This window comes from Polyergus mexicanus, unplaced genomic scaffold, assembly GCF_030449975.1.
Source record: "Polyergus mexicanus isolate NDT 795.1 unplaced genomic scaffold, iyPolMexi1.0 SCAF_9, whole genome shotgun sequence".
NCBI lineage: Eukaryota > Metazoa > Arthropoda > Insecta > Hymenoptera > Formicidae > Polyergus > Polyergus mexicanus.
In genome coordinates, this window is record NW_027223329.1 from 6,547,393 (window position 1) to 6,561,085 (window position 13,693).

Genomic DNA, 13,693 nt, shown 5'->3' on the forward strand with positions numbered 1-13,693 from the left:
TAGAAAATATTTGAGGAAATTGTTGAGGAAATATTTATTTGAGTCTAATATAATAAATATAAAATATATTTATTTTTTTATTTGTTTCTAAAGATTCAATATAAATATAAGTAGAAACAAATACATTATATATATATATATATATATATATATATATATATATATATATATATATATATATAATGCATATATATATATGCATAATATTCTAAACTTTTTTATTTATATAGATTGAAGAGAGAAGAGAAATACATGTTAGATCTCTTCATAGGCTTATTTTGCAGCATAAAATAAGAAATGTATCATTAATATTTAAGAACGGCTCTCAAACTGCAACATGCACAGAAATATATTATTTTCGCAAATTTTATAATCATAATAAGAGGTAAGAAATCATAATTTTTTGCATTTTAATATTCATTTCATATATACATAATAAAGTTTTTGAGAACTTACCAATTTCCTGAATGCAATATATCAAAGCCTTCATTGATTTTTTCAAAGGGAAAATTATGTGTAATAAATTCATCAAGAATCAATTTTTTTGATAAATATTCTTCGACCAATTTCGGTATGCTTTGCTTTGATTTCCAATCTCCAAATGCAGTACCTTTCCACACTCGTCCTGTAACCAATTGGAATGGTCTAGTACTGATTTCCTGTCCAGCTGCAGCTACTCCTATTATTATGGAAACACCCCATCCTTTGTGGCAAGATTCCAATGCAGCCCTCTAAAAAATCAATTTTTTAGAATAGGACTATTATGTGGAACAAAATTTTTCAAACACATACCATAGTATTTACATTTCCAATGCATTCAAAAGTAAAATCTAGTCCACCATCAGTCATCTCAATTAACACTTGTTGAATAGGTTTATTATAATTTTTAGGATTGATAAATTCTGTACATCCAAAAATTTTAGCTGTGAATGAATACAATAATATTTATAAAATGTTATTTTATTTAGTACAAAATCTTGGGGAAGAACAAGGAAAATGCAGATACATTTGGGCATTAATTTCTATAAAAAGTTCATTTTAGTTATTGTATTACACAATCTTGTTAATTTACCTTGTTCAAACTTGGCTGGATTAATATCTATTCCAATGACACGAGATGCACCAGATTTCTTGCAACCAAATGCTACAGCAAGACCTACAGCTCCTAAACCCCATATAGCACAAGTACTTCCAGGCTCTACTTTTGCAGTATTTAAAGCTGCACCATAACCTGTAGATATTCCACAGCCTAATAGACAAACTTTGTCCAATGGTGCTATAGGATTAATCTATATTTGCAACAGTAATATATTGAGTTATTGCTGTATTTTTTTTAAAAAGCATTTTTCTTTATTAAATATATATATATATATATTATAAATACCTTTGCAAGAGAAATATCAGCGACTACTGTATATTCAGAAAAGGTGGAACAGCCCATAAAATGTGCAATTGTTTGTCCTTTACATGTGAACCGAGATGTACCATCAGGCATTAAACCTTTACCTTGAGTTTCACGGATTTTGCTGCATAAATTTGTTTTCAATGATTTACAGAATTTACAATTGTTACATTGGGGAATATAAAGTGGTATAACATGGTCACCTATAAATATTTATGCAAATAACAGAATTATAAAGAAATTTTAATTAAATATAATGTAATCAACATGGAATTCAAAATTGATTATGCTATAATTTATAATAGTTTATAAAAATTTTATAATGTTTTAATCAAATTTACCAGACTGAAATTCGGTAACACCTTCTCCAACACTTTCTACAATGCCACTGCCTTCATGACCAAGTATACAAGGAAATATTCCTTCTGGATCTAATCCATTTAGAGTGTAAGCATCTGTATGACAAAGTGCTACAGCTACTATTTTAATTCGGACTTCATGCGCCTTTGGTGGTGCTACCTCGATTTCTTCTAAAGATAAAGGCTCCTTTTGCCTCCATGCTACTGCAGCTTTACATTTAATAACCTGAAATAATAAAATAAAATAATTTTTCTAATGTTTGTTTATATTAAATTATTAAATATTATTAATTATATAATAAATACTAAAATAGTTATACTTGATTAACATAGGAAATTGGGAATAATACATGGTTACATAATGTCTATTTTATATAAATTTTCTCATTGTTTATTTTTTTATATTAAATATAGGAGTTACAATAAATATTTTATAAATAGATAATAAACATATTTTAAGAAAAATATATTAATTTCTAAAAATATATTTTTTTTTTTGTACAATTTAATATGGAAAAAATTAAATGTATCATAATGTATGTTATCACATATAGAATTTGAAATAATATAATTTAAAAAATATTAATTTTGGCTTTGCTTTTTTAAAATATATATTTGTTTCCATTATAATAACCTTTCTTTATATGTATGTTTGTCATAAATTGAATTATTTTATATTAAGTTCATGTTTTTTATCCTATTTTGTTATATATATATATAAAGAGAGAAACAGAAATTATATATTAAAAAACTATATATATATATATATATATATATATATATATATATATATATAGAGAGAGAGAGAGAGAGAGAGAGAGAGAGAGAGAGAGAGGAACTTTATTTATCCAAAGATAAAACTTAAACATTACTTTGGATGAGCCAATAACAATTGCTATATGAAAAAACTTGTTATTTATTGATTTTAGAAAAAAAACTATTTTATATGAAATATGTCGTTTTTGATAAGGTTCATTGAACAAGAGCATTTAACTTTTTGTATGTCTTGTATTTTTTGAGATGTCAACGTAACTTTAAATTTTTTTAAATGACGCTTTTATTTTTTAAATACTTTTTAATACTGAGTTGTAGCCAATAAAAAGATAAATTTAATGACCTGTAATAAATGACTTTTATCTTTAAAATATGCATTACTTCTTATAACTTCTATACTCTCGATTTAGAACAATCTAGAATGCTAATAATGATTAGTGCCTTGTTTATAAATAATTCATATTTGCTAAGTCAATGTCAAATTTATTTAAAATTATAAGAATTTATTACTTCAGTAATATTGAATCTATATTACTGAATAGTATACATAATTAAAAAATGCAAAATGTGAGTGTAAAAAAGGTGATATGCTGATTTACGATAAGTGAAAAAAAAATATTATGCACGCAGTAATTCTTCATGCAAAGAAATTTATTAATTGGCAACAATGTGTCATACTTTTGACAATTTTTTTAAAATGTTGTAAAAAGAACTGACAGTTTCAAAAGTGTAAAATACTTTTGTGGAAAAAACTTGCCCCAAATGAAGCAGAAGAAATTACAGTTCAACATTTGTAGCCATGTTTTGAGGATGAAGGTCATTTCAAGTTTAAGTTTGTTACAAGTAATTAATTTCATCTTTCATTAGCTGCGATATAATACTAAAAAGAATACAAGATGTCAATTAAAGTCACCTTATATCTCGAGAAATATAAGGCATACAGAAAGTGAAATGATCTTGTTCAATGAGTCTCATAAATACAATACATTTTACATAAAAGTTTTTTTTTTCTAAAATCAATAAATAACAAATTATTTCAAATGGCAATTATTATTGATTCCTTCCATATGTGTATGTATATGTGTATGTGTGTGCGTGAGAAAAAAAGTAATTTAGTCGTATATTTACTAATATTTTTTACCAAATATTAATAAAATAAAAACGGAAGAAAAGCGTTAAATTAATTATATATGTATATAATAAATAAATATATATATATATATATATATATATATATATTTCAAGAAATTATCTTATCTTGTACTTACCTTTTTAGCCGTATCCGTCATTATATATTTCTTCTTAAATTTATTATACACTTATTCTATACTTAAAATGCGCTCTGTTTATTTAGAAATAAACTTTTTCTCCTGCGAATTAACCTAGCAATTATACAAGATAAGATTCGATTTCAATGTTCACTAATAATAAATATATATAGTGTGTTAAATGATAATTGTAATAGAAATAATAACGTTCTTTTTTGGATCCTTTTAAGAGAAAAAGTAAGAAGTATTAAGTTGGGTCAGGACAAAGGATACGTGCGAAAGCCAATGAAAGCAAGTTTTATGTCCGCGTTCAACCACAGACTTCTATATAATATTAGACCGCTAACTTCCTTATTTATGTGTTCCGATTCCCCATCCGATATTGGTTGCTATATACATAGTATATCTAGATCGAGTGTTGAACAGTGGGAGCCGAGGTGCACGTAGAAAAGGACATACTCTATTTCGTACACGTAGCATGACAAGAGAGCGCTATGCTATGTGCGAGCGAGAGAGAATGCAAGGAGCACGAAACAGAGTATGTCCTTTTCTATGTGCATCTTTATCCTCACTTCTTAAATAAAGGCAAACGCTCGGTCTGGATATACTATGTCTATGTTGGCTGTAGTCGGAAAGACGCCAGAAATGCTTCGAAATGTTTGATTGATCAATCAGGGCAGAGAAAGTAAAGATTTCTTTATTCTAATTGGTTAATGCAATGCTTTGAAACATCTCCAGCGTCTTCTCGATCTCAGCCATTATAACAAAATTGAACAGAAGGCTGACTTGACAATGTTTTATGACTTAAGTCTTTGTCTTGAAGTAACGCACAATACCATCTTGTAAATAGTTATTACGCGTTACTTCAAGACAAAAACATAAAACATTGTCAAGTCAGCCATTCTGCTCAAGCCCATAGCAGCCCATAGTATGTCATCACGTATCACGTATCAAGAGATATGATAGTAGGTCTGTTCTTTACAGCTGAACTGGCTGCACCAATTCAAAGCCCATCCTTCTCCATACAATGGGGAAAGAGAAAGATAAACTCTGAACTAGTGCAGCCAGTTCAGCTCAGTTCAGCTGCAAAGAACAGACCCATTGGCTGCGTTCAGCAGAAAAAACAGCTTTGCAACTGTGTAAAATTCTTTAATGTGATTTATACATTTAGATCCGACAAGAACTAAGAGCAAGAATCAATCATATTAAAGAATTTTACACAGTTGCAAAGCTGCTTTTTCTGCTGAACGCAGCCATTAAGTCTGTTCTTTATAGCTGAACTGGCTGCACTAGTTTAGAGCTTATCTTTCTTCTTCCAATGAGGAGAGAAAAAGATAAACTCTGAACTAGTGAAGCCAGTTCAGCTATAAAGAATAGATCCATTGTCTCGCGCCAAGTCACGTGAAGCCAAAAATCGCGCGTAGCGACAGCGAGGCATACTATATATATATCAAATGCATCCGGGTGGAGAATCGGAACATAGGCTAAAGCCCATATCAGACTATGAAACTTGAAGATTGGAGATTAAAGATTGGAATTTGACTAATCAGAACAAAAAAAACTAAAATTTCGGGTGGAGTTCCGAATAGGTGAACCCTCCGATTTTTTTGAAACTACACTATTTTTTGTATTTTTGAATGCTGATTACGAATATGATAATGAAAATTTGTGACAAGGTCATTTTCGCAAAAAATTTATACAACATAAATGATGTATTTTTACAAGAACTACAACTTTTATTTGAAACATTTTTTTCTTACATCAATATTTATTGAAATAATGTCTAAAAAGTTATATTTTTTCAGTTTTTTTGAGTTTTGACCTTGAAAATGACCTTGTCGCAAATTTTCATTATTATATTCGTAAGCAGCGTTAAAAAATACAAAAAATAGTGTAGTTTCAAAAATATCGGAGGGTTCACCTATTCGGAACTTTATCCAAAATTTCTTTATCCTGATTGGTCAAATTTCAATCTTCGATCTTCAATCTCAATCTTCAATGCGTAGTCTGATACGGGCTTTCGTTCCCATCGAGCGCGTCATGCGTCGCGTAAGGGTCGTGGCACATAAAAAAACTTAAACAGTAAAGCCTGCGGCACACGGTACGATTTTGCGTACTAGGGGTGCGTTCGGGGAGCTTGCTGTCGCGCTATAGACGCAAACGTTGCGAGATCTGTTCGGAGAGCCAATAAGGCACTGGCGATTGTGAACTCCATGAACAGCCTTAGCGCAGTATCATGGCGCCTCCTAATACATGATACTGTAAGTGACAATACCCGTTGAAATCATGGAGCAAGATAGACAAACTTTATTAACAGCAGTAGCACTTATAGCGCGAGAATTAATAGATTCATCATCATCATCTGAAAGCGATAATGAAAAACTTGAAATTTTGCAGAGGAATATTAATCAAAGAAGAAAAGTGCATAGAATACAAAATAGTCATCCATAATGCAAAATCAAATCAATCAAATCAGTAATGCAAATCGCAAATCAAAAGTCACGTCTAAACTTGTACTAAAAATGTACATATGTACAACTTAAATTGATAATGCTACCACCGTTCAGAGAACTCACAAACGCTACGCTATCGTTACACCGCCTCGGAAGGAATTGCGTTGATAGCGCGCAGTTATGACGTAGCACACTACCATTAATGACGTCATGATTGCGTTTGATAGCGCTACCAGCTACCAGCTAGCTCCGCGAACAGCCGATAGCGCTAAATAGCGCGAATAGCGTCTCCCCGAACGCACCCTAGATCGCATGCGAGACATTTTGTTAGCAATTATAATGGCTATGCAATTTGAAATATTATGTGCTGCGTGTTGACTTCCGTTCCGGCCTCAGTCAAGTGCGGACGTGTTCTTAGTGTCGAGTTTAAGTAATAAGTGCTCGAGTTTGCCTAACAATCTAGTCTTACGCAGCTCTGCAGTAAAACAGCTCTTTTCAGAGCTAGTCTCCTTGTTTCATCAAAGTATCTAACCATACTCGGATTAATCCAAGGAACAAGTGACACGTAATTTTAGGCTGGCTACGTTCCGGGCCTTTGTCCGGCGTGTGCCCGCCATATTGCATCATCCACTCCCGCGTGTGTCGTAGTGTGATATTCTTTTTCTATCTTTTGCTTCTGGCTACTTGCGCATTAAATTAGCTTAGCACACCGGATACTCTAAATGCTGCAATGCCGCCCCCGCGGGTTAACAGTCGGTCGCGGTCACCCGTAAAAAATAAAAAAAAAGAGGTCCTTCCCTCTTAAACACTAGTGATAACTCATCTGATCCCGAAACTCAAGAAGCGATTCTTAATCTAATCGCTAGCAATCTCAAACCACTAAAACCACTAGCTAATGATTCTTCCGACAGCGATATGGAAGTCGAATCAATCTCACAAGAAATTCCCCCGCTACTATCCAAACAGAAAACTCAATCCGAAAAAATAATCGCCCCTCTCGATCCAGAAACCCCTAGTGATTCAAACGCTTTAAGCTCCACGTCTCTCGAAGCAAATTCAAAAATTTCAAGAAGAGGAAGACTCAATCCCAAAAAAACTCAATGCTTCCAGAATCATTCCAGACTCAGTCCTTAACAACAGATACACCAAATCCTGCCAAGGACCATTTGAAATTGTTATTACCTCCACAGGAGCAGCCAACACCTCCATTCACCCTCTCACAGTGGGCCGTCTCCTCAGCTCCACTCTTAAGAAAGACATTTTAGAAATAAAAAAACTAGGGTTCTCTAAGATATCTGCTCAATTCAAATCACGGGACGCAGCAAACAACCTCATCAATAACCCAATCCTCAACGCCAACAATCTAATCGCCTATATTCCTTCTTACAGAGTTTCGAGACAAGGAATAATAAGAAACGTTCCACTTGACCTCTCCGAAAGTACTATCAAGGAAGAAATCGACTGCTCGGTTGGGATTAACTAGGTGCGGAGGCTTAATAGAAAGGTTATAGATCCATCGACAAGATTGGTAAACTATACTCCCTCCAAATCTATTGCAATCATCTTCGAAGGACAGGACATCCCACAGTCTCTTTATCTGTATATAGTCAGGTACGAAGTCTCTCTTCTAATCTCAAACCCCACCCTCTGTTACTCCTGCTATCGCTATGGACACATCAAGTCCCAATACAGAGGACAACCTCGTTGTCCCCTCTGTGGGGATAAATCCCACGACAACATCTCCTCTTGCTCAAACAACAATCAACCCCCGTCATGTATCAATTGCAAAGGATTTCATAAAACCAATGACCGTTCCTGTCCTGAATGGATCAAACAAAAAAGCATACTTGAACTGGCTGCCCACAAAAATATCCCTATTATAGAAGCCAAAAAAATCATTCGCGGAAACAACACCAGAACGCCCAACTTCTTTAACTTCTCAAACTTTCCCGAGCTCAACAACTCTCCCACCCCAGACATGCTGCAACCCTCCTCTCCATACAATACATCCTCCTCTCCCTCCCCGCGCTCATACGCGCAGGTTGCTAGCAGCTCATTAAAGTTTCCGCATCATCATAATCTCCTCCACCCCGCCTCCTCTTCCAACATTACAGCCCCCATTCGCATTCGCATTTACCTCCTCACTCTCCCTCTTCCTCCCCCCCTCCTCAAAAAATACTCTGTCTCCTCTTCATCTCAACCAAATCAACCAGGGTCCTGGCCCCACAAGCAACAAAGTCTTTCCTCCTAATGCTCTTTTTATTTCTCCAGACGGTCGTCTCCCATCATACGCTAACGGAATAGCCATCCACTCGCCTTCCTCCTCCGCCCTACCCCACTCTCCCGATCCCTCCTTCTCTACCCATTCCTCCTCTCCTTCTCCCTCTCCCGCCCCCTTTTCTTCCCCCCTTCCCCAGAGCTTCAGTCTTTCCTCTCCCCATTTATTCCTCTCATAAAAACTCTTTTTGAAACAATTTCTCTATTCCTAAAAGCTTTCGGGATATACGACGATTTAAAAAAAATTATCCAGGACCTACTCTTTGCATGCCCTCCCACTCCTACGCCCCCCATTTACCATGAATCTGCCTAACTCAGACACCTCTTTAGATTCCTCCTCTCCCCTCAAAATCTTACAATGGAACTGCCACTCAATCTCTAACAAAATCGACTCCCTTCGATCCATTGCAGAGGATTTCGACATTATTCATTTTTGCCAATACCCACCCTTTTTCCCTTCTAATCGGTGATTTTAACAGTCACCACACGGAATGGGGTTCTAACCGCATAGACAGCTCGGGCGCAGCCCTGCTGGCGTCAGCTACAGATCATTCCTTCATATGTCTCAATGACGGCTCCCCCACCTTCCTTACTCGTCCAAATCAAGCCAAGTCCGTCATCGACTTATCTTTTGCGTCTCCCTCACTATACTGTTTAAGCGAATCAAAAGTCCTCTCTGACCTCCACTTTAGCGATCATTTCCCTATTTCCATTTCAATAAACTGTAAAGTCAAAAGACGTACCTTCTTCTCTCACAAAATTAAGATGAAAAAGTCTGATCAAATCCAATTCACTTCAAATCTCATCCAAAACTTTCCCTCTCTATTAGGTGCTATCTCCACTCCTTCTTCCGCCATAGAAACATACGAAAAATTCACCACACACATCCTAGAGCAAGTCCCCATTCATACCCGCTTCCAAAACACTATCCCTCGCAATTCTCCTTCTCCTCCTCCTCTTCCCAAGCGCCGGTCTCTCCCCGCCCCGTGGTGGGACGACGAATGCGAATCAGCCTCATCCAATCGTAAGAAAGCTCTTAAACTATACAGACGCAATCCCTCTTTCTCCAATTACCTAAACATGAAAAAATCGGAAGCAATAGCCAAACGCACTCTACGATCAGCAAAGAGAAAAGGATGGAGAAACTTCTGTAGTACCCTAAACTTCCGCACTTCTCTTCAGCATTTATGGAAGATGATCAAAAGATTCAAATCCAGACATCTGAGCCTACCTTCCTTTCCAAACTCTTCTAACTTCGAGATTCCTGAAGGTATAAAAACCTTAATTTCAACTCTCTGTCCCCCCTCCGCCCTTTGCAAACAATTCTCCTCCTCTGTCGACTTTCCTAATCCTGTATCCTGCAGGATGTTCGACAAACCTTTCACCCTCTCCGAACTTATCAGTCATATTAAAAACCTCAAAATAAAGTCCTCTCCAGGATCGGATCGAATCGATTATAGAATGATCTCCCTCTTGCCGGATCAATACCTCCCAATTCTGCTAGACATTCTAAACAATATATTTGAAGAGGGAATTTTCCCCGACTCTTGGCAACAATCTATTGTTTTTCTAATCCCTAAAAACTCCCCGGGTAAATTCCGACCAATTTCCCTTACTTCCTATTTCCTAAAATTAACGGAGAAACTTATTCATTCTCGTCTTGAATGGTGGGTGAAAAAAAAACAAAATTCTACCATCAAGACAATTTGGCTTCAGAAAAAGAAAATCCTGCCACGATAATCTCGGAGTACTGCTTACTGACATCTATACAGGTTTTGCCCTCAATCAACCTACAGCCTGCTTGTTTCTCGATATTGTTGGAGCCTTTGACAACGTTGTTCCTAACATCCTTATAGAAGATCTAATCGAACTCGGTCTCTCTTCCAAACTCTGCCAATTTATATATAACCTCATTCACATGAGGAAATTACAATTCGTGATCAATGGAGAAATTTCCAGTACCCTATTTTCCTATAGGGGAGTCCCCCAAGGCTCAATTTTACGCCCGCTCCTCTTTAACATATACATCTTCAAATGCCAATCAATCCTCAACAACAAATGCGAAATCCTACAATTCGCCGATGACATAGCTATTTTTGCCAGGTCCTCGAATATCGACCGATCTCTACAGAATCTAGAACAAGGAGCCAACAAGCTTGCAGCTCACTTGAACTCTAAAGGTCTCGAGATCTCTCCCACTAAGTCAGCTCTAATGGTTTTCTCCAGACGAAGGAAAAGTCCCCTCTCCTACTCAATCAACCTTCAGGACTCGGTAATTACATCATCTCCATCCCACAGATTTTTGGGTATCATGCTTGACCCAAAACTTCATGGCAACCTACATATGGATTTTCTAGCCAATAAATGTACCAAACTTTTAAACATTCTCAAATCATTGCGAGGCGTCTGGTGGGGAGCCAACCCCGTGCTACTTCTCAACATCTACAAGGCCTTGATCAGAGGCTCAATCGAATACAGCTTTCCATACATCCGCTCTAACAATTTCTCCCACTTAGAAAAATTAGAGAAAATCCAAAGGCAGGCTATCCGCCTGTGTCTCGGACTAAGGCAATCAACTCCATCGAACGTTCTACTTGCAGAATCCGGCATTGGCCCCCTTAGATTCAAACTCATCTATCTAGCCTCTAAATTTCTGCTTAAAAGTTTCGCCTCTAAAGACAACTTGGTTATTGACAAGCTCTTTGACCTCCAAATCAGCCTCATAAACAACAACAAATTCGATATCTCTACCAACTTCATCCTATACAGAACATTCCTCAAATTCAAACCCTACAAATCTAAAATCGCTTCTTTCGACCAACTACCCGTGTACAATCACGACCTAGAAACCTCCCTCTTCACAGCAGACATTCACATCACTCCTCCGTCAATCGACGAAGAAATCAAAAGTGCCCCCTTCCCGCAATTAATATTCATGGCCACCTTCAAGCATCTCATTCAAGAAAGGAAGTGCTTCTTCACAGACGCTTCCAAAACGGACTCCCAGGACTATGTCGGCCTCGCCTTCTACTCTCACTCTCCACATACTAGCCGACAATATAGAATCGACGGATACGCCTCAATTTTCACAGGGGAGACCCTTGCTCTACTCAAGTGTCTAGACTACATCCTTCAATACAAATTAATGAACTCTTCTATTTTTATCGACTCCCGAAGCCCTCGTCGAAATCCTCCTTTCGGCGAAACCTCTGACAGACCTTAACTACTTAATTCTCGAAATTAAAGAAAGACTTAGATCAGCCTATCTCTCAAACTACAATATCTCCATTATCTGGATCCCCAGCCACTCAGGTATTCTAGGTAACGAAACAGCTGACCTTCTCGCCAAAAGAGCTATCCGCACGGGTGAACTTGTCTCGGAACTCATTCCTCATACTGACTTCTACTCCTTGGCTCGCACTCACTACATCTCTTCTACTAACCGCGCTCAAGCCAATCTAAAAGGCAAGCAATATTTTAATCTATACCCTTCCTTCCTCCCTCGCCCCTGGTTTATAAAGTTTGGCCTCGAACGGGAAGAAATTGTCACGGCTTGCCGCATTAGAAGCAACCACTACAACCTTCAAGCCAGTCTATTTCACTGTCATATCACACCTTCGCCAGCATGCGACTGCGAACACCCATCACAGGACATAGACCATATTCTATGGTTTTGTCCTATCTACCAAAATCACAGGCCTAACCTGCTTCAAAAACTAAAGGAAAAAATCAAGAAGCCTCCTCCTCCTGACATCTTCAAGCTTCTCTCATCACCTTCTGCGGGAATCATTTAATGCCTAGCAGCCTTCTTCAAGAAATGTAACCTTTACATCTGAAGTCATAATTTGATACAATTTCTACAGCATCACTGTCTCCATCATTATTCGTTTTGGCCGTGTGGGCCAGTGTGGTCAGGCCCAGAGCCATTCAACCAAAGAAGAAGAAGATGTGCTGCGTGTTGCTGTGCGTGCTAGCATGCTAGTTTTTGGTAATAGGTTTGGTGTTATATTTCACTATGGTTTTGTTGCTAGCAGACGGTACGGTAAATGAGACGAGACAAAAACGCAAAAAATAAAAATAATAATAATAAGGTAAATATAAAGATAAATTTTATATATATATATAAGTAATTATGTATTTTATTTATTATTATGATGATATTAATTGAATATGTATATAATTAATTAAAAATGACAGATTTCCTAACCTAATAAAATTTAAATAATTTTATTAATTCTTTCATAATAAATAAACTGTGATTTGAATTATATATTCATAATTATACATATATCATCATAATTATACATATATAATCATATACATAATATAATCATATATTCATACATAAATAAATACATACTACATATGTATGTAATGTGTGTGTGGGGGGGGGGGTGCGTGCGTGCGTGCGTGTGTGTGTGTGTGTGTGTGTGTGTGTGTGTGTGTAAAACTTATTTTTTTTATATTTGTGTGCAATAATATTTATAGGCAATACTTCTTCACCTAATGGAAGCTGCAAAAAGACAAAAATTAGTTGCAGTTGCTCTTCTTCTTATTGTAGAAAGAGAAAGAAAAAAGCAACAAGATAAAAGAAAGGTTTGGGCCAGATATTGGCTGCAACGTAGAAATACAATTTGCAATACTTTAACAATGCTATATAAAGAACTGAGGTTTGTAATATATATATGTATATATATACCCAGACAGCACAAGGATGTCCTTAGGACGTCCAAAGGGCATCCAGGACATACATGTAGGATATCCTCAGGATATCCCATTGTAATCCTCGGATCTCCTCTGGATGTCCTGAGGAAGAGTAAATGATAGCCGTATATTAACCTCTGGAGAATCCAGGGAGATCCTGTGGAACATCCTAAGGATTTTTATAGGATATGTTAGGGATATTTTTCGTATGTTTCAAAGAGCAAATTTTAAAATTTCAATATAAATTAAAATTATGTTTTGTTATTTACTGCCAATATTAAAAATCTAATATTAAAAATAGTTCACCGTTCTTTAATATTTGAGGCTTTCGTGCTGTACATGAATATTTTAGGTTTGGCTCCCGGGTTTGAGTCGTGTAATATTTTCTAAACAATCCAATATCTGAATTCCCTATGTTGGGATTGCATCAGAAATTGAACTGATAGAAAATAATTA

The 13,693-nt window shown here is 36.0% G+C and overlaps 1 protein-coding gene across 1 annotated transcript; it reads right to left on the reverse strand.

Moving 5' to 3' along the window:
- Positions 1–215: 215 nt before the first annotated feature.
- Positions 216–4,249, reverse strand: Fdh (alcohol dehydrogenase class-3 Fdh). The gene is made up of 7 exons (XM_070301032.1): positions 3,804–4,249; positions 1,744–1,987; positions 1,385–1,605; positions 1,073–1,289; positions 793–923; positions 457–731; positions 216–330 (listed from the first exon to the last, which is right to left on the reverse strand). Exons 1-7 carry the CDS (start codon positions 3,822–3,824, stop codon positions 306–308), a joined length of 1,134 nt encoding a protein of 377 aa, XP_070157133.1. The 5' UTR covers positions 3,825–4,249; the 3' UTR covers positions 216–305.
- Positions 4,250–13,693: the final 9,444 nt, after the last annotated feature.